Source organism: Xenopus tropicalis, chromosome 1 (genome assembly GCF_000004195.4).
Source record: "Xenopus tropicalis strain Nigerian chromosome 1, UCB_Xtro_10.0, whole genome shotgun sequence".
Classification (NCBI taxonomy): Eukaryota; Metazoa; Chordata; class Amphibia; order Anura; family Pipidae; genus Xenopus; species Xenopus tropicalis.
In genome coordinates this window covers 147,383,571-147,411,226 of record NC_030677.2, presented here as the reverse complement: position 1 = coordinate 147,411,226, position 27,656 = coordinate 147,383,571, and the positions used below count along the sequence as shown (strand labels likewise).

The following is a 27,656-nucleotide window of genomic DNA, read 5'->3' as shown; positions in this document are numbered from 1 at the left end:
TCAAAAGTTTAAATCAAAGAGGGCATGGCTATGAGTTTGGATGCAGGTCAATGACATGTAGGAATGGGTGATTGTGTAAAAGGGTGGGGATTGAAGAGTCCCAGTAAAATTTTGTTACAGTTTAACCTGGAAGACAGTTTTGAACTTACCAGCCTCAGGGAAAACAAGAAAGGTGGCAACTTTAAGCAAACCACATTATTATTTCAACTGATATATACTACCAACATATTCTGTAGGCCTTTAAAGAGATTATACATCATTCTTATCAGTGAATGACATTCACACAACACACTAGTCAGTTTTATCAGGGGGTACAAAGAGGAATTTCACAGAATCAGAGCTAGAGAACTACTTGCACATAACTAGCTGAATGGAACTGATTATATGCCCAATCGCTGGTCACTCCTTATACTACAGTTGCAGCCACCTATACATGTTGCGCCTATAGGAAAGAAACATGTACCTGGGTGCCTTTTGTCCAGATGCAAAAACAATAAATATAGAAACTGATAAACACTAGTATTGTGCTTGGAAAAGCAAAAACAATATTTGTTTTGATATTTACAAAAGCACAACATTCGAGTGCAGCATGACGCTATTTCCAGCTGTTAAAAAGGTAAATAGCAACTAAAACGAATTCTTATACCAGGTTTTGAGAGGGGGATCATTGAAGGGATGGAATGACCACACACAGCAGAATATCTCAAAACCCTGTTGACTGGCCATTTGTTATCTACATGCGCACGCAAGGAAGGATTCTAAGCGCTAAACATCACGCAGCCGGAAGGCCAAAAGTTTCACACCCAATCACAACCGTAGAAGTCGAATTTTGGAAGATGATTGGCATTATGCTAGCAGCGACTGCAATGTGCGTAACAAGGACGCAAGCTTTCCTGTGACTTGAAGGTGCGTCCAAGACAAACGTGGGCGGAGAAAACGCGAGTATGTTACCATTGTATGGGAAGGGCTTATTAGATGGAACTGGAGATGCGGGGCTTGCGTGGGTGTGGCCTGTCTAGCCTGTGTGGGCGGGGCGTATCACAGGCTGGGCTTGCTGTGCTTGTCTGGGCTATGTGGGCGTGGCTTGCCTTGCAGTCCGTCGGAGTCCGTCAGTTCGGGCTGGGTTAGCTTGTTACATCGGATTTTTTTTTCTCTATACGGCGCTTTGTATCCCGCAACCCGAGGCCCTTCTTTTTGTGCTCAGCGCTGCTGCTTGCACACTAATTCGCTTCGTTCTAGCGAGAGAAGTTCTCCAGGGGCCCTCCCCGGGGCTGCCCGCCACCATGTCCAAGCGGCTGAGGAGCCCGGAGGTGTGTGCAGACTGCAGCGTGCCGGGTAAGCAGCGAGCCGCCGGGTGTCACTTGCTTTAAGAAGGGGGTCCTTGCGTGTCAAACCATTTTGTGGTTGGCAGGCGTCACGGAATGGGGGATGGCGACATTGCTATAGTAATTACGCAGTGTTCCGACTCAACTACAACTTCCAGCATCCTCCGAGAGCCCAGAATCAGACTGTAGATTTCCCATTGAAACTCAGTGCATTGTGGCATGGGGGCTGTGCTGCCCGCGGGCCTGTGTGTGTTAGTGCTGCCTGTGTGTGTTAGTGCTGCCTGTGTGTGTTAGTGCTGCCTGTGTGTGTTAGTGCAGCTCTGTGTGTGTTAGTGCTGCCTGTGTGTGTTAGTGCAGCTCTGTGTGTGTTAGTGCTGCCTGTGTGTGTTAGTGCTGCCTGTGTGTGTTAGTGCTGCCTGTGTGTGTTAGTGCTGCCTGTGTGTGTTAGTGCTGCCTGTGTGTGTTAGTGCTGCCTGTGTGTGTTAGTGCTGCCTGTGTGTGTTAGTGCTGCCTGTGTGTGTTAGTGCTGCCTGTGTGTGTTAGTGCTGCCTGTGTGTGTTAGTGCTGCCTGTGTGTGTTAGTGCAGCTCTGTGCTTCAGCTCTAGTCGTGTCAGTGGTGCTGGGTGCGCCTTTGGCACCCATGGGAGCTGCAAGCTCAGGGGGCACGTGTTGCTGGGTGTCTTGTTTGCCCGCTGTGATTATTAATCTAGGCCTCATGTGGCTGATGTGTCACTTGTGGGCTTTTACATTGTGGGGCTTTCTTTAATGAGCTGCTGTATATGGGTAGGATTGTTTAGCAAGTGGGTGCTGTGCTAAATAGCATATATTGTTCACACTTTTTGTATTCATTGTGTGTATTTGTGGCATGATATTAGAAATAGCAGATCAAGGCAGTCGCTAAACCTAGGCGGAGAACATTGTTTGGGTGCCCCATACTTGCCCCTTCCCAGCCTCCAGTGAAAGGACCAGCAGCGGGTATATTAATGCTTCAGTTGTACTGGTTTGTAAGCATATAGGCAAGATTCATTCAATTATTTCATTCCTTTCTCTATGATATGAATTGTGATAATGATTGTACTTGGCTTGTGTTGTCATTTTTATAATGCCATTCTTGTACAGGTATGGGACCTGTTATCTGGACACCCATTATCCAGAAAACTTCAAATTACGGAAAGGCCGTCTCTGTTATAAGCAAATAATTTTGATTTTTGAAAATTATTTCCTTTCTCTGTAATAATAAAACAGTACCTTGTATTTGATCCCAACTAGATAATTAATCCTCATTGGGGGCAAAACAATCCTATTGGGTTTATATTATTTAAATTATTTTTAGCAGACTTAAGGTATGGAGATCCAAATTACAGAAAGATCCCTTATCTGGAAACCCCAGGTCCTGAGCATAACAGGTCCCATACCTGTACTACTCTTTGTAAAGTGCTGCAGTTTATATTGGCATCAAACAAACAATAATAATAATTGGAATAAATAGAAACAGAATATATTTGTAACAATCAATAAATGTTTAATTTTTCCCAAAATGGGACCCTAAACACCCACTGCTCATAGGGGGACTCTCTCTCAGTGGCACAGTGTAAGTGTTATTTTTTTTAGGAAATAATTAACTCTGTGCAACTGCACTGGGTACTTTAAGTTCAATGATAATGGAAGGGAGATTTGTAGTGTGGTGATCCTAGAGCTGCAAAATGCTCTAATTAGCCGTACGCCCATTACACATATAGAATTTGTTTGGATCTGATCACAGCAGTAATGGAATAGCTGGAAAGCCAAGTACAGGTATCAGACCCCTTATCCGGAAACCCATTATCCAGAAAGTTCTGAATTACGGAAAGGCCATCTCCCATAGACCCCATTATTAGCAAATAATTCCAGTTTTTAAAAATGATTTCCTTTTTCTCTGTAATAATAAAACAGTACCTTGTACTTGATCCCAACTAAGATATTAATACTTACTTTAGCCAAAACAATCCTATTGGGTTTAATTACAGTTTAAATAATCTTTTTAGAAGACTTAAGGTAGGAGATCCGAATTACAGAAAGACCCCTTATCCGGAAAACCCCAGGTCCCGAGTATTCTGGATAATGGGTCCCATACCTGTACTTGTACTTTGTTCTTCATGTAATTGAAGAACTTGAAATCACTAAAAATTACCATAGACTATCCATATGGAGCCTTATATGCAAAGGGTTATGTAATTTTGTAATGAAAAGGGACTTTTCATACAAAAATACACATTTTTATGTATGGTAAAAACCTTTGCCGTCACAATGATATGTTACCAACTGTTGCATAGAAATACCTGCATAACAAAATGACGTGTCGGAGTAGTTAGGTTGTGCAAATAATTGTCAGAAAAACCATTGTTTATGTTATGATGCCAGTAACTGCATGGGTCACTTCTTGGCCCTTTTCTTATTGTCAAGGAAAAAACATTTTACATGTCCCAGCTTTGTGGTGATGACATTATTTGTATGTGGGGCTGAGGACTCTTCTCTGAGCAATAGGGTTTTTTTTCTAAATCTGTTTGAACATCTCTTGATATGTTTTACACATTTGATTAACTATAACAAATTGCTAAAACGCATGGAAGGCATAGCAGTTAAGTGGTTTCCACACTGATGACAGCCCCAGAGTTCACTTCCCACCAAAGGCATATATGCATGAATTATATAAGGTATTGTCATGTTTGCACTGATATTACCCAGGTACACAAATACTCTGTGGTTCTGTTTGAATAGACCCTGGTGTGTATTTGATATACTGCAATAGCGTATTTTAATTATAAACTACACTGGGACAGGGACGGATGTAAACACACATTCCCTGTAAAGTGCTGCTGAATTTCTTGGTTTATAGGTCTTAGTAGGGATTCACCAAATCTACTATTCTAGGATTTCAGCAAATACTGAATGCACCAGAAATGATTTGGCCAAATCCGAACCCATATTTACATAGACAAATTAACAAAATCATCCAACAAAAAAAATAGCAGCACATAAGAAAAATTGTCACCTTCAATTGTCCATTGAGAAAAAGTCACGTGATATTAAAGGTTTAGATGCACAGGTGCTTGTCCAGGTTTTAGTGTTCAGCCAAATGCAAATCATGCTTAAAAAAACTGGAATTGGGACTGGGGTTTAGCCAAAGTGAATCTGAGATTCAAAGTTTTACACACGTTTTTAAATGTTGTCCCATGTGGTGTTTTTTGTGCATTCCAGTACAGGAAATAAATGAATAACACACCCTATTCTTCTTGTGGGAATTATTCACGGGTACCACACTGAAACTATGACCACAGATGAAACTGCATTACATCTTTTATGTGTTCTAACTTCTAATGCAGGCAGTTTTTAGTTAAAAATGTCTGTCTACATATTTGCGTACCATATCCTTTGCGCTACTATTGATAACCTAAGGATCTCAGTGATTCATCTAAATACAATAACATTTCTTCCTACAAAAGGCAGTAGCAATTAAAACGAGTTAAGACTACAGAAAAGTAAAACAAGTTACAGAAATAATCACCTATTTTCAGGTCACAAAACTGACTTCTAGAGCTAAACTGATTCCTCAAGGTGAAAGATTAAGAAACCCTTATATATACAGTCTGAGAGATGACAGCTCACGCCTATAAATCAGAGACAATCATTGAGCAGATACTGTAGTTTACCAGGGCAACAAATAAATTGTTATTATAATGAGCCAAATGTTGGGCCAGCCCAAGATTTTCACAATGTATCTTTTGGTGAGTGCATGGTGCATTAGCTTTTGAGCAAGTAAGAGAAGCCAAGGCTTCCCTTCACTTCCTGTCAGATCCTGGAATCATTTGGGCCTATCTCCGTGTATAGCCACTTTGCACAGTATTTATACATTGTTAGCTAGTGTATGACAATATACATTAAATATTAAATGTTATTTATTTTATTCCTGTGAGCTGCACCCTCTTCAGCCTGCTATAGACATCTTTGGTGTTATAAGTTCAAAATAATAGAATTGTCACAGTGTTTCATCTGTGCTGCTAAGTATATTTTGTCATGTTTGTTATATTTTGTTATGTAAGAAGAACAAATGTAGAAATATTATTGGGGAACATAATTGTGTCAAAATGTTCACATGGTTTATGAGTTGTTTTCTTCTCAAAACCATTTGGTTGACTTTATTCTGTGCGGTCAGATATAATTGGTGCTATAGTTAAAAAATAAAGCATGATTAGATTTAGGCATTTTCTTTGAGAAAACTTTTAGTAAAAACCACAAATATACAATGTATATTTATTCACATTTTTTATCAACTTTCTTTTTATCCCTCTGAATGTCTTTTAATTCTTCTGGGCCTAAGGCAGGAATAGATATAATTTCAGGCAATCTTGCCATCTTTCCAGGTGGAACTGTTATGGAGTTCCATGCTCCCTCACTCCCATCATTCCGCAGAATGATGGGAGTTGTAGATCATGAAAAGATGGCGAATAAGTTGTCTCTGAATAATTAGATTATCATAATACTAAATTGTAAGAATGTTTTATTGTGGCATTCATTACTTCTGCTTACTGTATTTGATTTGAAGGTAATTTTAATGAGTTTCCATGAAATATGTTTTTATGCCTCTCCACCTCTGCTCTTTGGACTTCCTTTGTGGCTTTTTAAAGATGCAATATATCAAGATACCAGCTATGCATCAGTGGGATCTTACTGTCCATTGCCTATGCTAGCAAGGTTTTAATTCAAGTCCTGACATTTAACCTGAAATGGGAATTGGCAATATACCCCTTGTTGAACAGGGTTTAATAGGGCTACTGCTTGTTCATTGTAGTACTAAACAGGACAACCACTAAAAAAAAAAAAAAGCAATTGTGGGAGGAGAATATCCTAATCTGTGGCCTTACACCCACCAATATCAAACAAAACGAGCTTCCATACAGTATTTGGTGCGTGCAAGGTGGATTGATGAGGCAATTGATATCGGTCGTCTTGGCAATCAGGTGGGACAAAATTTGGGCACAGTTGAAGGCAATTGTTTATGGCTGAATCATCAGATAGGGGTAGAATTCCTATTGTTTATATCTCCATATCTGTCGATTCAGCCCGGAATGTTAGTGGAGTGTACAATCGATATTTCCGGCAACAGATGGTCACAGGAAAGATCGTAATTGTAACATGTATGGCCACCTTTAGGCTGAGAGCTCAATGTCTATGTTTAAACCAGCTCTTCTGATTACCTTCTTCCTACTGTTTTCTAACGCATACCACTCATTTTTTTCCCCTGTCTGTACATTGTACGTTTGCTTATCAAAGTAGTTTTATAAAATAAAATTAAAAAAAACCCAAAAACAACAAGAAAAGTCTTATTTATTGTGCTTACTTTGAACAAAGATGTACATAGTTGTAACTGCCATTTTAACACTGCATTAAGAATGTGAAATTGGTTTTGCGGGTCATTATTTTTTCATAGTTATATTCAAATTGGTTGCATAACTTATTAAAACATATGCTCATATATGTTAAATGGTACAATAGTTGTGTTGATCCTTCAAAAAACTACAAAGTATCCATACACATAGATATGCCGCATGTATATTATAGCTATATGACAGCTCTCAGTTATTTTATTTATTTATTTTTTAAATTGGAATCTCTAACATTTGCTAATGTGGAAATTAGCCATTAAATCAGATAATCTACATCACTTTCTCCACCTACAGCAGATTGCCAGACAGCAAGCATGTGTTTCCCCAGACTGTAGAAGTAAATTACTCTTTTTCCTTAGTTATCTGAAATTAGCAAATGTTCATGCTGTCATCTTTGTACAACAGGCAGCAGCATGGATATCGGTGAAATGAAATCAATCAATAGACTGCAAGTTTTGGGAAAATAAAATTCTAGCATATTCTGTTCAACTAAGTGAAGGGACTATTCATGTTTTAAATGGCAAAGCCAGCCTAAATTGGGTTTATGCCTTCTCTGCAATAGGCTGCTACACGCTATTTAATGTCACTCCTTATTTATAGTAACATTTCTGCCTTTCCACTTGCTAACATACAAAGGTGGGATATCCCCTTATGAAGGTGTCTATTATTTTGTATGTATGTGCAGTTGTCGCCTGGCTATGTGCACTTGGAGCCCCCTTTACCAGGGCGCAGCTTATATCCTTGTTTTTGGGCACTTGTAAAGGCAACATGATTAGCAGATTTTGGTTTATAAGGCTGCTTTACATAGACCCATTTACATCAGTTTTAGAAACAGCAAATATAAAGTAAGTTTTATTTCTTAGTTTCTCTTCAAAGTCTCCCGGATGTAAGCGTACTAATAGCAAGTACAGATCAAGCACGTGGAAGGGAGTTTTTTTCATTGTCCAATTTCTTCTGAAAAATAACACACTTTCAAAAGTGCTAATTATTAGTGAAACAAATGTGCATTTGTAATGGATGAGTCTGGGAAACCAGCTTTCCTTGATGACTTGCTCTAATTGTTCATGGAATACGCACACCCTGCTGAGTAAAGGATACTTGTCAATGTCTTTTGCTTAACTTGCACCAGAAATCTTTGTCAGATAGCAACATCCTGTCTTCCTGTTTCAGTAAAACTTATTTTCTTTTTAGTGGCTACACAGCAAAAGAGACAAATATGCCCATTTTTGGATTGTTCCAGTTCAGAGAGTAGCTAGGGTATCTGGGGGAAATAATACTGTTATGTGATAACCATGCAGCCTTTAAAGTTAACATTTGATCTTGAAGCGTGCATATGACTTTCAGACATGGCACATGCAGTAAATTGTTGGTCAATACAGGAAGAGGATTAGAGAAGTGTAATGTTATATATTTAGCTGACACTTTCTGTATTTCAAAAGGAAAATAGGCTTTTTTTTTTTTTTTTTTTCCTATTCAAGTATCATATTAAGGTATAACTTTAAAAAGGCATTTCTTGATTAGATTAATTGGTTTGTATGTTTTTGTATATTTTATTTAATGAATACTTTTAACTTGTTAAAAAAAAAAAATCTGCAAAGCAGCTCTGAGCTGAACAAAAAAAAAATGGTAATAGGGAATTCTGTTTCTCAGAGAAAAGGAAGAAGCCACGTAATGCATCAGTAGAAAACCAAAATAATCTCTCCAGTGTGGTGCCAGATGTACAAACAGGAAAATGCAAGAAATGTAATACATACACAGCTCTTAGGAACTCCAGTCAATGTTCTTTGTAGTCCAAATTTTAAAGGCCTGAAAAGTGATCCCACTTTGTTTAGTGATTCTGTCAGAATTCCTCTATAGAAGCTATTTTGAAAAAAATTTTTTTTATATACCTCCATATCTGACGATTCAGCCCTGAACGTCTGTTATCCAGAATTCTCAGGACCAGGGGTTTCCCTGATAAGGGCAGAAACACACGGGGGGATTAGTCGCCGCGTGACAAATTTCCGTTGTTGCGAGCGACTAATCTCACCGCAACGCCATCCCACCAGCTAGAATGTAAATCGCCGTTGGGATGGCATACGCGGTGCAGCGATTTGCCGAAGTTGCCTTGAGAGGAAACTTCGGGCGACTTCTGCAAATTGTGGCGCCTCGTATGCCATCCCACCAGCCATTTACATTCTAGCCGGTGAGAAGGCATTGCTGGGAGATTAGTCGACCTCAACAACGGAAATTTGTCACACGCCGACTAATCTCCCCGTGTGTCTCTGCCCTTATCCAGGAAACCCCTGGTCCTGAGAATTCTGGATCCCATTATGGTCCCATACCTGTAGAACATCTACAACTTCATTTTGAGCAGTACATTGACTAGGGGCACAGTGAGTCACTGCCCTAAGGGGTTTTTCCGAAATTTCAATATCCATATCTTAAGTCAACTAAAAAATAATTGAAACATTATTTAAATAGTATTGTTTTTCTCCAACAAGGATTAATTATATCTTAGTTGGGATCAAGTACAATTGCATTATTCTTGTCTTTTCTACTATTTGCTTGGCTTCTGTTCAGTCATAAGAGTGTCTGCACAGGGTGTGTTGGTAAATCTGTCTAGGAATACGTAAAAAAAAAATTACAAATAAATACCTACAATGTCATTTTTGAGCCTTTGCTTCTTGTTTCCTATGAGTTATCTATCCCTAAAAAAAAAAGTTGGTATTTATTTTGTTAAAATCGAATTCCTACAAAATACATGACAACAGCCTTGAATTTCTATATCAAATGTTTGACAATTTTTTTTTGCATATGCTAGTTACCAACATTTGCAACAGTCTTTGTTTCTTATCCAGGCATGTCCTTTTTTGAGAAGATTGCTGGATGTACTAAGGAATTGCTCAGCACAAGGAATTCATTTCCCAGCTGCTAAAAAATCATTTGTGCAATTTCTGTCAAGGCCTGCTAATGTTTATGCAACTTGGAATTTTCCAAAAATGCAGTAAAATCAGAGCAGCTTTAGAACTGTGTAACTGGTTTTATGATTGGAGAGATCTTAAAGAGACAGTTTAGTACACCTAAAAACACCTTTGATAAAAGTGAGCACATTGAATAGGACTAAATTCTGTCTGAATTTTAATTAAAAAAATTCCATATTTTCTTAGTATTTGCCATTATGTAGCGCTTAATTAAAAGCTGGACTGTGCTTATTATCATAAAAGACCCTAAAATAGTCTATACAGCCCCCAAAATAATATACCTTTCTCCCTGTACTCATTCTCATGCAGATTCTGTTTTACAAGCAGCTCAGCTTCAGGTCTCTCTGTTACTTCCTACTTTGTTACTTCCTCCCTTTTCTTTGCTGAGCTCTCTGCTCCTCTGGAAACCAATCAGGCATGTGTAGTAGCAGCAGCTGGATTTTAGAATATAAAAATGATTTTTATTGATACCTTTAGAAGGAACAGATTACAGTGATATGTATATTACAGGTTTCTGTGATGTTTAAAGGGCTCTTTAACAAATTTTGGTTCAGAGGCCAGAGTTCCCCTTTAAGTAAGGCTTAAAGGGCAAGATATAGCTTGAAACTTGAACTGCAATTTTGACCCTGATAAAATCACCTTTACATCTTGCAACAAGCATTCCAGATAATAAATTCTATAACTGTAATACGGTGAGGGCTCTTAGAGAAACTTGTACTGTGTGAGTTTATATTGTCTTGTATTTATTTTATATTGCCTCTGCTTTGAAAAAGGGAAGTGGTGCAATTAATGGTTGCAGTAGGTAAATATTTTAACCTAACAAGGAAATTGTGACTGCTGGAAAAGACTTAATCTTTCAAACAATACAAAACATCACTTATCTCAAGCTCTATCAGGATGTGGAAACCTCATAAATGTCTTTTGATATTACTTTGTATTCTGATGTATTGGTGATTTTTGTATTGATTGTTCTGTCAGTCTAATAAAAGCATTCAGTATTACTAAAGTGCAGTTTATTTTTAATTCTTTTTGTGATATTGGCAGTTTTACGCTGCCAGTATAATTATTTTTAACAGAAGTGTTGCTGTGCTAGACAGTTGTCTGAGGATAAATTAATGCAGGAAGTGTCTCTGGACAGTTCTCTTGCTCCTCCTCAGCTGAAAATGTCATCTGTCAATGCACCATGTTGCCCAATGCATGGTGCATCAGCAAGATGAGGAAGGAAAGAGGAGCCTCTGCTTTTCTGATGATTCAGGATGTTAGCCTTAACAAGCAGAACAGAAAGGTGGCTTTTGTCTTACAGAGGATCTGTCTGTTTTTCCTTTGGGCTAGTTGGTTGAATACTATATAGATTCTGCTTGTATATATGACTGCTTTTACAACGGCTGCAGCTTGGGGAAGGGATGGGTTTGTTTATACAGTGGGCTTTTCACTGAAGTAGGGATTTGCTTTAACCAGGACATAAGTAACAGAAGTTGGAATTACTTTATTTTAATCTTAGTCTTTGTCCTGTTTAGTGCAAGAAATAACAAAACACTCATTCTGTTAATGCCTTTAAGAGGGGCCTGGATGAGTTCTTGATCAATCAGAATATCCAAGGCTATTGTGATACTAATATCTACAGTTAGTACTAGTGGTTGTATATATATAGTGTATGTATGTGAGTGTATAGATTGGTAGGTGTGGGTTAAGTGTGCTGGGTTTACTTGGATGGGTTGAACTTGATGGACACTGGTCTTTTTTCAACCCTATGTAACTATGTAACTATGTAGGTAATTTGTAATGCACTATATAGAGTCAAAAGTATGGTAGTAGTAATCAAAAGGGATTTTGTGAGTGAAGGGAAAACTTGTGAGGAAAAGAATAGAACAAAAAAAAAGGAATAGGGTAGAATTAAAGAGAAGAAATTGCAATGGAGAGAATTAATAAAATTTAAAAGTGGCAGAATTGAGAAGTAAAGGCGGAAGGATAAAAAGGGGACAGAAGTGAAATTATTGTAAAAAGAAAAACCAGCAAATTGGTATATAAGCACCAAACATGCTTTTGATATAGGGCACATATTCATATACATTTTCGCAGTATGCAGTTTTTCCCCAAAAAAGCTGCATTCTTGCATCCCCCTCAATTTTCCATTTTAAAAGTATATGTATTTTATGATCAGTTTATCTGCTCCAAGGAGCAAGGGTAGCAATCTTCAGCCCCCACAGTCCCAACACACCATTACTTTGTGCTCAGAATAGTTAGTGGTGGAAGCAGAACAGCTGACAAAGGAAGGGCAACATGTGACAAGTAGTTGGTCTAACAGTGAGCTAACCAAATAATGTTCTGGAATTGTCCGCCCCTTCCCAAAAATAGTTGCACCCTAGACTATTCAAGTACCTCCTCCTTTTAGTTCCAGACCTGATGGGTAGAGTCAGGAAAATACAGTAGAGACCAGTATAAAATTATGTATTTAATTGCACAAGTATGAGATGCTGAGTGTATATGTGGCCCTTTAAGTGATTATCTGGCGATTGTGAGTGTATTTCTGCTTTACCCACCCCCCTCTTTAAGTGGGAATGATATGGAGCCTTTTTTAGCTCCACATTTCAGCTAAGGCTTAGGTTACAAAGACGTAAGCATTTTGCCCTTGGAATGCCAATAGTTGTTAGCAGTGTGAAATATGATCGTTTTCCAAAGATTTATTGAAACTGTTTGAGAGACAGAGAATAAAACAACCAAAATTTTAAAAATCTTGTTACATACATGCAGGAGTGAATACTGCATTTATAGTGATATGAAACAGCCTTCACCTCCAGATAAGAGAAGCACTGAAATCAGGGGACTAAATCTTATGGCTCCCTGAGGTAAATATTCACAAGTTGGAAGGGGCTTACTGACAGCTTTATGTATATAGGATTCTCACCCACATGTCTCCTTTAATCACTTTTCTGTGACTTTTTCCTGGATGTCTTGGCTACAATTACCTTGCACCGTTCATAAAGAAAGATAGGTGCAGCACTCAAATTAAATATTCTGGTGCTTTGTTTTGTTTTTTTTTTTTGTTTTGTTTTTTTTTTTTGAAGCCACACAATACCTTGTGCAGTGAAATAAGCACTTTCTTGGGGAAAAACCCTAATTTCACCCCCCGAAACACTTTGATTTCACTGCACACATCTGTGCCTGGAATATTATATTTGAGGGCTGTTCTTTATTTACCCTAGCAACTAGGCAGTGATTTAAATGAGAAGGGAATATGAATAGTAGAGGGGCTGCTTAGAAAGATAATTTAACAAAAAAGTTTCAATAATAATAATATTGTAGCCTTACAGAGCAATAGTTTTTGGAAGCTGGAAAGAGGCAGAAGAGAGAGGCAAGTACTTTGAAAACTTAAAAAAAATAAATAACAAAAACAAATTGCACAATTTCGCGCAAATCGCCGAAGTTGCCTCGCGAGGCTTTTTCGGCGATTTGCGCGAAATCGCGCCGCCGCGTGTGCCATCCCACCGGCGACTTACATTTTCGTCGGTGGGATGGCAGGGGAAGGCTACTCGGGGAGATTAGTCGCCCGCGAACAAGGAGTTTTGTCGCGGGATGACTAATCTCCCCGTGTGCCAGAGCCCTAATGGTGGCTATTCATGGGCCAATTAAAGCTGCACAGACCAAGTTGGCAGGTTAACAGCCCATGACAGACTTACCTGACCAATATCTGGCCTATGATTGGGTATGTTTGATTTTTCCATCGGATCAAGGCCCGGATCTGCACATTGAGGCAGTCCTCATTCTGACGGCCTGCATAGCCCATAAAGGCTATTATATTATTTTTCAGCTAGATGCAGAAAGTGAAAGCATAATCTACCAAGGTGCAGATTTTGCCAATGATCTTGAGCTTTCAGAAAGAGCTAGCACTTCACAGTGGAACTGCTTTTAGATAAGCTATTTTTGTCTCCTGCTCATAATTGGAGTCATGATTGGGTAAACCAGACTTGGATTTTTACAATAGAGTGCTGTTCTCAAATCTACCACTAGGTGGGGCACAGGAGCATTTTTAGCAATGCAGGTGTCAGGGAGCTGTTCTTGTTCCCATTGTCCAGCTGTTCAGCAACGGTCAAGTTTGATTTTTTTTTTTCTGGATTTGAGAAACTTGATTAGAGAACTTGAATTCAAGTTATGCTTCGAAAACTCTAATGTCTGGTATTTATTAAGTGCAAAAAATCTGAAAACTCAAATGTAAAAATTTGCCATGTTAAAGCTTGCAAATTTCTATAGAATTCAATGGGAGTTGTCATAAGCAAAGTCAAGCCATATTCTCAAACTAAAATTTTTTAAGATTTTAGAGCTCGTAAATTTAAAAAAATTTGAGATATTCAAGTTTTTTTTATCCTACCGAGTTTTCTTTATTCATAAATAAGCGACCATTCAATATGTGAGTTTCTACGATTTAGATAATCAAAATTGATAAATAAGCCCACTACATTCAGCTAATAAAAATGAACCTTTTAAATATAGTAAAGATGTATATTGCATTTATAAAACACTCACTTTCCTGTGCAGTCTCTGCTGTATGCTTCTGGCTTGGTGCTTGGCACAATTCTCTCTCTGATACACTAGCGTACTAGTAGAGTAACTTTTAGTATGATGTAGACAGTGATATTCTGAGACAGTTTGCAATTGGTCTTTTTTTTTAATTTTCTTCAGCAGCTTTCCAGCTTGGTATTTCTGCAGCTTATCTGGTTGCTTGGGTATTATTTTCGAAAGCAACAAGGCAGTGATTTGAATAAGAAACTAAAATAAGAAAGGGGGGATTGAATAGTAAGATAAGTAATAAATATGAACAATAACATCAAAATTGTAGCCACACAGAGCAATAGTTTTATACCTGCTTGGGTCAGTGATCCCTATTTGAAAGCTGGAAAGAGGAAGAAGTGGAAACAAGTGGAAATAAATCAAAAACTATAAACTAAAAACCAGTTTCAAAGTTTGTAGGAATAGCGTACTAAAAGTTAACTTAAATATAAACCACCGCTTTAAGACCTTTTGGCATGTGTCAGTATAGTCATCTACTAATGTAAATCTCTCTTCTCTCCCTAGACCCTCGCTGGGCATCTGTTAATAGGGGTGTCTTGGTATGTGATGAATGCTGCAGTGTACACAGGAGCCTTGGTCGACACATCTCACAAGTGAGGCATCTTAAGCACACCTCATGGCCTACTACTTTGTTACAGGTAAAATGCTATTGCTGGGTGTTTAAAAAATAATCTAAACAAAGCCAGTTATGGCTTTAGGTTGAATTCCTTTTCTTTTTTCTTTAGGACTATACATTTATCATTAAACTTTGAAGTGCAATTTAGAAAGACTTTTGGAAAAGTATATTCTGTAAGTTTTGATGATGCATAGCAAGACAAAAACAACAGTTTGTCAAGTTAGAAAAGTGTTCACGTTTATTTGAATCATAAAAAACTTTGTTACAAACGGCACCCTTAGAAAATTAGAGGCAGAAAGATGTAGGGGTAGTAGTATGACAAGAACTAATGCATATAAATTGTCCACAAAGCAAGTCATAGATAGATGTTAAATATAAAGAAAGTTACAGAAGGATGCCACATCCAGGAAGCCAGCTCATGCAGGAAGCCAGTCATCCAAAGAATGTTTGGGTAACAGTAGCATTCTGCTTAAAATGTAATAGAAGAAAAGCATATATCAACAGTGCTTATGGGAAGCTAATGACATGTGAAAATAGTAGTACTTGCAGAAAATCACAAAAGGATAAATAGTTTTGGTTAGAAGGCTAGTCATATTAGGATGTTAGGATTATTGGGTATAAATAGTTCTTATAGAATGTCTGCCACAGAGAGATGACACTACTTTCACATTGTCTCTCCAAGCTTTTTTTCAGGTGGGATGAAAAAGTAGGAAAGGGGGAAAAATATATGTGTTATGCGAGATCAAGATAAAAGTACATGAATGCAAATTACCTTATACTTTGTTAAAACATTTCTGTCATGACAGGAGTGCAGTGTCCCTGTGGTCCCACCGACAGGTAGTGGAGAAATTTAGGTCACCGAATAGTTAGTTTGAGATAAAATTAAAGTTCTGGTAGAATCTGGAGCTGTGTCCAAAGCTGTCCATACACATTAAAATCCACTAACTTGGCACGATTGCCAATCGAGTGGATCTTTGTGCACATACATTCTGCCAAATCAGGCTCAACTGACCATTTAGCCCCTCAGGCCAAACACAGGATAATTATGGACACCTATGTAGGCCTATTGGGAGAGGGCTGCATCAATATATCCAATAGATATCTGCCTGTATATGGGCCCAATCAGCCATATATCTATTGGATACATTTAAAAATAGGGGGACTGATTTAGCGCATCAATGTAGCCCTCTCCCTGCGTATGGGCCCAATCAGCCATATAAGCTGCTGACGTGATCTAAAGGGGCCAAAGTGGCATCTTAAATTTTTTTTTATTCCCAAATTTTATCCTCCTCAACAAAATATTAACTGGTGGAAACTCTTATGGAGAAATAGTAACAGTCCCTTCTAGTAATGTTTCAAACTGTAATCCTTACTTTGTCAACCCTCTGTCTAATTTGCAGACTGCCCAGTTACCTGTATTTAAAGAATAAGTGATTTGCATAAAACTTTTTTTTTTTCTGTTGGTTTTTGACAGAGATGCATCGAATCCAGGATTTGGCCAAGATTCTGCCTTTTTCAGCAGGATTCGGCCGAATCCCTGGTCCTGGCCGAACCAAATCCTTAAAATCACATCACATAATCACAGAAGTTGAAAATTTTTTGCTGCACGCGCAGTTCTCTTTAACCTTTCCTTGTTCTTTCACAGTTCAGCCAAATCCGAAAATAGTGGATTTGGTGCTTCCCTAGTAAATTTTTTTTTTTTTTTTTTTTTTGTAGAGAGAAATAATTTTGTGGGATTTCTTATTTTTTAGATGGTACAAACATTATATAGCAATGGGGCTAACTCCATATGGGAACATTCTTTGCTGGACCCGGCATCTATAATGAGTGGAAAGCGTAAAGCCAATCCCCAGGATAAAGTACAGTAAGTACACTCTCCATTCCGCAAAGCAAAAATCCATATGTTAGTATCTAAGCTAACATTAACATTGATTATGATTAAGAAAGTGGTATTTCAAGACTGTTGGTTGTTATCTTTTATTCTTTCTGGTTATTGATTAATATATATTTGTGATCTGAAGCTCTCTAGTTTGGAATTTAAGTTAATATCTTCTTGGGTCCATCTCACCCTAGCAGCCATGCAGTGATTTGAATGGCAAATGAATATCAACCACATATTTTAAAATGTCAGGTTGAAGAGAGGCAAAATTGAATTGCAAAAAAGTTTAAGAACCATAAAAATAAAAAATGAGGACCAGTTACAGATTTTCTTTGAATACCATTGTCTACCTCAAACTAAAATTTGATTTCCAATGAAATTGCTCATTAAAAATGTAACACTTCACTTTTTTAATTTTTGAAAACACTTCAGAACGTCCTGTTTACTGGATTTTATTTCCACAGGTTGTTAGGTACCAGTATATAACATATTTAATATGAACGTCTACTGAACATTTTAAAAGGGCTGTGGAGTCTGTACATCCTTCAACTCTGACTCCTCCATTTAATGTACCACCGACTATGACTCCAAATCTAGGTTCCCAATATTGCTTCAAAGTCCACGGCTCCTATTCCACAGCCCTGCATTTTAATGCCCAATATACATTGAATTATTTATGAATGTGGCATATATAATGGCCCTAAAATGAAAAGGACACATAGGAGCCGTCATTTTAGCTACTGCAAAATAATGGTGTATAATTCTAATGTTTTTCCAATTAATCAGCAAACAATTGTAAACTTTCAATGATGATCAGTGCTCTCCCCAGAGTTCATTTCTGGCTTGGTGGGATAAAATTAATAGCTGGGTGGTGAGAAGAAAAGTTATACATAGGTAGAAATGAGCAGAGTTATCCAGGGGAGCTGGGAACATTTGGAGCCACTTTGTGGCAAAGTGACATGCCTGAGAGGTGGAAGAAGAGAAGCTGTTTTTAATTTTCCTTTGGGGTCATCAGTTAGCCATTTTAACTCATATAGATATCTCATATCCCATAAATTGCAGTGTTCTGGTAAAGGGCCCAGATACCTTTCTCTATAGATTTTTCTAATGATATAAATTAAGCAATGGATGCTTATTTATTTACCTTTCCCTAAGGTGGTTTTGGCTGAGTTTACATATTTTGCCTTGGTCAAGCAACCACTGTATCTCTTTCAGGCTGGCCACAACTTTACATTTTAGTTCCTTTTGGAAGGGGGCATGGTGGACCTAAATACATTTTTTTCAGGGGAAAAAGAAAATCATATTATCCTGAATGCAGATGGATGATGTTTCACAAACAGCATTTCATCACTGCTACCGTTTCAGAGATCAAAACACCTTTACCTTATTTTAGTTTATTCACACAGAAACATCTTGATCTATGTATTTTGCCAGGCAGACTATATATCTGTAATTACACACACAACTCTGAAATTCCAGAAATGTTTATTCAGTTATTTGCCCTCAAGCTGTAATGCTTACTTCCCCAGAAAGTGTAAGAATCGGCACTCACCAGTATCGGGCACAGGCTGGGTGCTGACAAAAATAATACATCAAACTCAACAGTAGAAAGCACTCACAGCTACAGCATCAATCAGGTCAGTGATTTATTTCAGCATACCATCTACGCGTTTCGATCACCACAGGATCGTCATCCTGATGACGATCCTGTGGTGATCGAAACACGTAGATGGTATGCTGAAATAAATCACTGACCTGATTGATGCTGTAGCTGTGAGTGCTTTCTACTGTTGAGTTTGAGATATATATATATATATATATATATATATATATATATATATATAGCAAGAAGACAGACACTCACGTATAAGTAGGTCCAAGAGATAGATATATATATATGTAACGAATGTCGGCACTCATAGGATTTTACATATATATATAAGGATAGGATTATATATATATATATATATATGTAGAAACGAGTTGCTGGAAAGCTGCACACCATAAGAACAAGATAATACCTGGGTGCTCGTGCAGGAGGTATAGATACTCAGAGTAGGATTGACAGCACACGCAGGGTTTTCATATGAAAAATCACAAAGGTGTAGATGAATAAATGTGAGGCTTTATTCAGTCCGACGTTTCAGTTCCTATCTGGAACTTTCATCAGGGACAGCAACATCTCCGTGTAGTACAAACGTTTTTAAGCACAAAAAGGCGCCAAGCTTGTTGCTAGGCAACCACTAACACATATACAAAGTGACAAAATCAAATGGAAAACACAAAAAGACATAAAAAAACATAAAAAACGATTACAAAAAGTGTTTATAGGTATAGACATATAAGGACAATGTGTCCAGGGCCAAAGGGTACATAAAAGAAAAGATCTCAGTATATGGCAATAGCTGGTCGTTTTGTAGCAATATAAGGTTGCAAAACATGAAAACTGAACTGAAACGTCGGACTGAATAAAGCCTCACATTTATTCATCTACACCTTTGTGATTTTTCATATGAAAACCCTGCGTGTGCTGTCAATCCTACTCTGAGTATATATATATATATATATATATATATATATATATATATATATATATATATATACATACACAAATACAACCTGGATGTCTGGGATTATATATATATATATATATATATATATATATATATATTATACAGTATATATATTTGTTATTTTTGCTTATTTTTAAAAACCTATGAGTGCCGACATTCGTTACTAATATGTGTGTGTATGTTTGAGCAGGTTTGGACCCATGTTTCCTGCCACGGTAACAAACTGTTTGAGGGTCTGCTATAGATCTCATGAGCCGAGACGAGCAGAGCTCTGATCTTTTGTATGTCCTGTGCAAACAGTAGGTGTAAGAAAACAGAGATAAAATGCCATGGAAGGATTCTTGGCTTACTTATAGAGCAGCTGTTCTTAATCTTAGCTTTATTCATGGGCGACTATAGAGCACACCCTATATTATGTAAACCAATATCTAAAAATACAAGTCAGCTGAAAAGGATTTAGAATTTGCCAGTTAGAGTTGATAGGTTGAACTGAGATTTGTCCCAAGTGGAAGAAGCACTGTTGGTTATGTGAATATAGAGTCTCTGGTATCGGAAAGCACATTATTCCTCCCACTCGGTTCATCCTGGTGCAAAAAAAGGTAGTTGTTAAGTTGGTGGTTCAATGCATGCTTAGAAAAAGTTGCAGCAAAGTATATTGCTACTTATAGGATCTAGACCAGGGGCCTCCAACCATTATTACCTGTGAGCAACATTTAAATAAAAAAGTTGGGGAGCAACTTAAGCATGAAAAAAGTTCCTAGGTGGTGCCAAATAAGGGCTTTGATTGGGTATTTAGTAGCCCAATGTGGTCTTGCAGACTACAGGAGGCTCTTTTTGGCTGTACACATGGTCTTTATGCCTCCAAAACTTGCCTTCAGGTCAGAAATTCAAAAATGAGTACCTGCTTTGAGGCCACTGGGAGCAACATCCAAGGGGTTGGTGAGCAACATGTTGCTTGTGAGCCAATGGTTCGGAATCACTGATCTAAACTTTGAAAGGTATTAATTAGTACTGCCAGTAAAAATCTTTAGGCTTCTGCCAGCTACAATACTATAAATTATATCTGTACTGCTCCGAGTTCTGGATGGCAGGGAAGCAGCATGCAGTGTTGTTTCTTACCAAGGTTAGAAAACATTATTGAGAAACAAATATACAAAACAACTTGCTTTCCTGCTGCTCAGATCTTAGAGCCTTTTAAAGTAATTGCTTTCTTGTTACAAAATCCTACTGAATTTGTATCCACCAGTAGTACGTGTAAGTATTATATACACCCACAACTTCTTTTGGGTTCTTAGGGATTCATAGACTATTAGTAACCTACTCATCTGGCTAGATCTCCCTGTAACTGTTGCAGATGCTGTTGTATCCACTAGCATAGCTTTTGAGAAAGTGGTGGGATACCACGAAACGCGTCAAGTGTGTGGTCTTTTTTGTATGTGCACAATATGCTTTTAAAGAGATTAAAAAAATAAAGATAAAGATTTTTTAACAGCAGTGTTGATTTGCTCCGTACAAATCTTTTTTTTTTTGCTATCCACTAGCATAGGGAATGAAATATAACTTCTGTTATTTTTTTTCTTCTTTCATTAAGATAAGTCGCTTCTTGCCAAGCGTGAACAGTACCCTATTGATGTAAAGTTAGTGTTTTCTCAGATAGAATTTTAACATTTTGTTTTCTTGTTTGATTTCAGTCCTAACAAAGCAGAATTTATTAGAGCGAAGTATCAAATGCTGGCATTTGTTCACCGCTTACCCTGCCGTGATGACGATAGTGTTACAGCCAAAGACCTCAGTAAGGTAAACATGTGTCTCTTTATTATACAAAGATTTCAAAACTCAGCTATGGCTTTGTCTTTGCCAGAAATTGCAATTCTGTTCACTTGGTCGTTCATCTGTGAAGGGAAAACATGCTCCCTGTAATAAGCTTTGCATTGTTTCTCAATGCTCCGCATACGTACCTATGTAGAGAAGAAATATGTTTTGTTAAAAGTGGAGATAATGACTTCTCTCTTGTGAAATTTTTTTTTTTTAAGATTTTGATAAAGCTTTGGGCCTCACAGTGAGACTTTGTTGTTTGATTTGGCTTTACAACATAGTCACTTTTTTTTTTGTTTTTGTATTTTTGTGGCATACTGAGCCCTGCTTATGCCCTTATAAGATCATAGGCTGCAACATTTCCATAGCCTGCATGTTGTTGCAGCAAAAGTATAGACATACAGTGTTGCTTTAAAGTTTGTAAACAGTTTAAAATGTTCTTTATTTTTATATGAACGTGACCTAAAGCATCATCTGATTTTCAAACAAGTCCTAAAAGAAGATGAAGAAAACCTAGTTAAACAAAGACAACATATATAACCATTTTTGTTTTTATTTGTTTATTGGCTATACATTTATTGAAAACAAAATGATTGAATGACATATCTGCATGTGGCAAAAGTTAGCGGATATGTACTGTCTTTGGTGTGACTCCATTGTGCAAAAAATAACTTTTAGGTCCTCCCTGTAAAACACGAAAGCAAACATTTTTGGGCAGACCTAAGTTCCGCTCCACTGCATGTGCCTGCATACTGTAGTACTGTGATACTGTAGTTTTCAGTGCAGGTACACGTGCAGCGTAGGGACACAGAGTCTGCCTGACTGTTAATTGGTAGCCAAATTCTTTAAAGAGTCTTGTAACCATTTCCAGCTCTATGGACTTTTTTTTTTTTGAGTTTGTTCGAACCATGATACACATCCACAGATGTGTTGTATGTCAACCAGGCTTTTCTGCATCCGCTTTCTTTGAATAAAACACAGTCTCTTACTCACACCTGATTGTCATGCCATTGACTGAAAACAACAGACACTGATTTCACCTTAAAATTATATGATAATCCTAAGGGCTTACTTTTGCCGCATGCAGATATATTATTGGATCATTTTTTTCTTCAATAAATACTTGACCAAATATATATTTTTGTTTCCTTTGTTTAACTAGGTTTTCTTCATCTACTTTTATGACTTGTTTAAAAATCAGATGATGTTTTAGGTAAAAAAAAATCATAATTCTTGTTTGTGTTATTTAGACTAAATGAAATAAATTTGCGATATTAACCCATTAAATATTATCTACTGTTTGCCTTTGTATTTTGATGCCTTTGTATTTTGCATCTTATGCCATTGTCCTAAAATGAGCTTTAATCACAGCTCTTGAAAACCTACAGGGCCAGTGGACATCTTAATGTGAAAAAAAGCAGGGGACTGCTCTGTACTAGACTTAGGGAAAAAGGCACAGGAGTTTGTTTACTGGGTTGTCATTGGTCAGTTGCTGATAAGAGCAAGTCAGGCACAGATAAGGAAGTGAAGTATGAGCAGAAACACCTACTCCTCATTTTACTGCAGCGCTGAGGAACACTGAGCTCCAGTTAGCTGTGTTATAGTGCTATGTTAGGGCTATACATAAACACTGAGTTAACATTTTGACTTTATATCTTCTTCTATATGGTTGACAAACTTTCAAGCACCACTGTATAAAGTCTTTCATTTAATTAGTACCTATTAAAATATGTTTTGACACTAAACTACACTTGTCATACATTGTCATGTATAAATATTGCATACATTAGTTTTGCACGCACCAGCTACACAGCCATTATACACTTTAATGTTAGTATTCTCCTATTCCTACTGTTCTGATTTAATATACTGCCGTAATTTTTAGCTAAATGTCCTGTTTTCCCTTCAACTCTGATCACTATACCCTTGTTGCTGTTAGTTTGAATTGCTAGAGGTAAAAAGTGAGTACCCTATGTTTACTGCCAACCATTCACACTGACACCAATGCTGTCCCCCACTCTGTGTGGCCCCCCACCTGTCTGGCTGATTTGATGGTTTACCTTTGTGTAAGGTTTAAATTGTATCAGTACTGAGATTAACTAGCCCCTGCATGGTTCACATCTCAAATTCATGCTGTAATCCCCCTCTATTGTTTAAAAATGTAATCCCCTGTACTGTTCACACATTTTAATCCCTACATTGTTCACCCCCTGTGTTGTTCACACCTCAGGCTCAGACTGTAAGACCCACATTGTTCAACTGTTCACACCTCAGACCCATAAATAAACCCTGCACACTATAAAAAGAACATATACTGATGTGGTACTGCGATTACAATTTTTTTTTTAATATATAGTTATTGTGCAGACTGTAGGAGCAGTGCCAGCATTGTGTTACTGTATGCTGCTTGTGTGTGCCATACTCCAACTCAGTGCTGTCCAACTTCTGTGGTACCGAGGGCCGGAATTTTTCCGACCTACGTGGTGGAGGGCCGATAATGGAAGCCAGTTTTGACTACTCCCCTTTTTGAAACCGCACCCACTTGAAACCACACCCATGTTATCACATGACCATACCCATATTAATGGTTGTAGTACAGCAAAAACTTGCCATACTCTGCCTGCCCTACCCTGCCTGTGTGTGCCATACTCTGCCTTCCCTACCCTGCCTGTGTGTGCCATACTCTGCCTTCCCTACCCTGCCTGTGTGCCATACTTGGCTGGTTTGTGCCATACTTGGCTGGTTTGTGCCATACTTGGCCGGTTTGTGCCATACTTGGCCTGTGTGTGCCATACTCGGCCTGTGTGTGCCATACTCGGCCTGTGTGTGCCATACTCGGCCTGTGTGTGCCATACTCGGCCTGTGTGTGCCATACTCTGCCTGTGTGTGCCATACTCTGCCTGTGTGTGCCATACTCTGCCTGTGTGTGCCATACTCTGCCTGTGTGTGCCATACTCTGCCTGTGTGTGCCATACTCTGCCTTCCCTACCCTGCCTGCATGTGCCATACTTTCACTGTGTTTGCCATTCTTGGCTGGTTTGTGCCATACTTGGCCTGTGTGTGCCATACTCTGCCTTCCCTACCCTGCCTGTGTATGGCACACACAGGCAGCCTACAGTGACACAATGCTGGCATTACTCCTACAGTCTGCACAATAACTATATATTAAAAAACTTTTTAATTGCAGTACCACCTCAGTATATGTTCTTTTTGTAGTGTGCAGGGATTATTTGTGGGTTTCTACTGCTCCTGAGGTGTGAACAGGGGAACAATATGGGTGATTACAGCCTGAGCCTTAGGTGTGAACACTGCAGGGGGTGAACAATGCAGAGATTAAAAGGTGTGAACAACACAGGGGATTACATATTTAAACAATACAGCCTGATTACAGCCTGAATCTGAGGTGAGAACCATGCAGGGGGCCAGTTAATCACAGTACTGATACCATTTAAAGCTTACACAAGAGTAAGCCATCAAAGCAGCCAGACAGGTGGGGGGCCACACAGAGGGGGGTCGGCCCGCGGGCCGCCAGTTGGACAGCACTGCTCCAACTAAAGGCACTTCAGGTCTCTCCGCCGATACGAAACTGCTTGCGCATGCGCAGTTGGAGGTAGCAGGAAATCAGTTTAAACTGCGCATGTGCAAGAAGGGTAAGGGGGGTTCTAGGCAGTGATAGTTAAGGGGGCATTTTTTCAGTTTATAGAACTTCTCAAGCAGAATCCTGCATTGAAATCAACCCCCCGCAGCCGATCAGTAGAACAATGGGAAGGCAGCAAGATAGCAGCTCCCTGTGAATATCAGAATAGCACTCAAGAGTAAAAAAATCCAAGTCCAGCTTGGGACTCCTCCAGTTAGATGGGAGTTGGCTCTTTCTGAAAGCTCAGAATCGGGCCCAATGCACTGAGATGGTGCCTACACACCAATATTACAACTAAAAAAAACCATCTGTTGTTTCAAGAATAACATTTGTAGAGTGAATTATTTCAACAGTGTAATATAGAAACAAAAAGTACACTATAAAAGACATGACAGAATCCCTTAAAAACAAGGATGATAATTGGATGGCATGTCCTCTGCCATGACAAAAATGAAATGATTAAATGGTAAAATGCTCAGCAAGAGCTTTTATAATGTATGAGTTATTATGTAATACGTTGTATGGTAATACTCTGGAGTAATGTATTTTGAGGTAAAAGCTGTCTGGTTAATATCATAAATGGACCTGAATAGTTCTAGTCATGCCTAGGGGGAAGTAGGTAGCTATATAGATATAATATCCCATTGTGTCCCATTAAAAAAAAACCTCCATTAAAGGAGAACTAAACCCTACCTATTCTCAGCCTCCCCTCCACTTCCCACCTTCATTTTTTAAATATGAATATGCAAATTAGGGATTAGGTTCCATTTCATTATTTTTCTCTTGTACAGAATTTATTATTCACCCAAATTCAAAAATTATAGATGCCTTGCAGCCCTAGCTTTAATCAGGTAAATTCTCCATCAAGTAAATTCTCGATGCTCTGTTTTACAGAGACACCACCCACTTATTAGGGAAAAACCCAGGCCCGAAGGCTGAGGGTACACAAGGAGCAACACTGGATTTTCATTGCAGACAGAGAAAAGCTGATGTACTCCCATCTGCTCCGCTGTGTCTCTGCTGGGTCGCCTGTGCGCAGATGCATTTAGCGATTAACAGTGCAAAAATCCAGTTTGTGTTTCCAAGCCGATATCTGTTCTTTATGTCGGCGCATAGGTCCATGCTACGCCTGTCAGTGGAGCAGATTGAAGAGCATCAGTTTCTCTTTGCCTGTGGAGAAGAGGGAGGCAGAGAGAAGCCAAGGCTGTGCCTTGTGTGCCCTTAACCTCAGTATTCTGGGTAATATATACCATAATTGTGTATTAAGAAGAATTTTTTTTTTTTTGCTGTACTTGACAGTTTAGGTCATTAAAAGAAAAATAAGAAGGCAGGCACTAGAAAAAAAAAACAGGAGTAGCTCATAGGCTCTATGATTATACCCATGGCGGTACGAAACATGTAAGGCTTTGTAGCATTATGTGTTAGTATAAATAAACTTTTTTGATTTTACTTCATTTTCTGAGCTACTGCTGTTTACTTTTTTCATCTATATCCGGAGTGCCTGCCTTCTTATTTTTTGGATTTCCTAGATGGCTTCTTCAAGCTGGAGGTCTGGGGCATGAGCTCCCGGGCCCATCTATACTATGGGTGAGATTCCAACAAATTTCGGCTTATGAGCATATGTTTCTTTATGTTAATTAGTTTAGGTAATTAGCTGCATACTGTACTGCTTAAGGTGACTTCCTCATTGTTCTGTGTTTAATTACATGCAGCAACTTCACTCAAGTGTGAGAACTGGGAACCTGGAGACCTGTCTTAGATTACTGTCCTTGGGGGCACAGGCAAATTTTTTTAATCCGGTAAGTAATATTGCCAGTAATTTGTTCTGTAAGAGGAGACGCGTAAGAAGACTGAACATACCGTAGTGAAATGCTATAGGTTAGGTCTGCCAGTTTTAAAAGGTATACTGATGTATAGAATTTTACATAGAACAGATTCTTATTACTGTACCTGCTAGCATATAATTCACTGAAATGGTTTTAATACTCTTAATGCGTGTTTGTGTTTTTTGAATATCACACGTTACACTCTGTGGAGGCCAGAGTTGCTGAACTTGTGTTAATACATCTGAGTAGTTTCTTATAACTATATCCTAGTGCTTAGCACCTTCAAACTGCCAAGTAATACTAGAATGGATAGATCCACAAACATCCGGAGCACACTTGAAACAGGAAGACACTTTGTGATGATCTGTAAAACATGTAACCTTGCTGGTAATCTGCTCTTGAATCAGACAAAGTAAAAAACTAATATGGAAAAAAGACTTGGATGTTTAAATTGTAAGTCTCTTAACTTTTGCTGAGCTGCAGCTCCCTTCTGGATATTATAGGATGATAGGAGTTGCAAAACATATAGATAGAGGCCTACAATAACTATGATGTAGGATGGCATCTTAAATTACCAATCAAGAAAAAATGAATTGAGCAGAAAAACTTAAGTTAAATTCTCTAAAAGGTCCTGAATGTTAAACAATTTAAATCAACACATAAGTTTTTTAGTGAAAAGAACAAACATTTATTGGCTCAGAAGATTTAACACAAATTCAAAAAAACATAAACCATACTATACCACAGTGGAAAGGAAAACCCAGTGCCTCATGGTACCCACTCTCCTTCCTAACGTGTTTCGCACCATTAGGTGCTTCATCAGAGGAAGTGTGGTGTGAACATGTCACTTCCTTTTTATACCCTAAAGGTATTAATTTTATACATTTTCCAGGGCCACTATTAAAGCCCTGCAACAAGCACATACTATATCCAACCTTTTAAAAATACATCACACAGGGTTCACAAATAATAACAAATGACCAAAAAAATATAAATGCATGAATAAACTAAAATAAACTAAAATGAACATACA

At 38.2% G+C, this 27,656-nt stretch overlaps 1 protein-coding gene across 10 annotated transcripts in view; it reads left to right on the top strand.

Moving 5' to 3' along the window:
- The first annotated feature begins 1,002 nt into the window (after window positions 1–1,002).
- The window catches only part of git2 (G protein-coupled receptor kinase interacting ArfGAP 2), a 63,918-nt gene continuing 37,264 nt past the window's right edge, over window positions 1,003–27,656 (top strand). For 3 of the 10 annotated variants that reach the window (XM_031900294.1, XM_031900271.1, XM_031900274.1), the window contains exons 1-5: window positions 1,005–1,335; window positions 14,782–14,915; window positions 16,645–16,757; window positions 21,037–21,142; window positions 26,510–26,596. In XM_031900294.1, the coding sequence (XP_031756154.1) occupies window positions 1,284–1,335; window positions 14,782–14,915; window positions 16,645–16,757; window positions 21,037–21,142; window positions 26,510–26,596 (492 nt within the window). In that variant the 5' untranslated portion in view covers window positions 1,005–1,283. Of the gene's footprint in view, window positions 1,336–14,781; window positions 14,916–16,644; window positions 16,758–21,036; window positions 21,143–26,509; window positions 26,597–27,656 lie in introns of all 10 variants that reach the window. The other 7 variants (XM_031900268.1, XM_031900263.1, XM_031900280.1 and 4 more) reach the window with 5 other exon arrangements.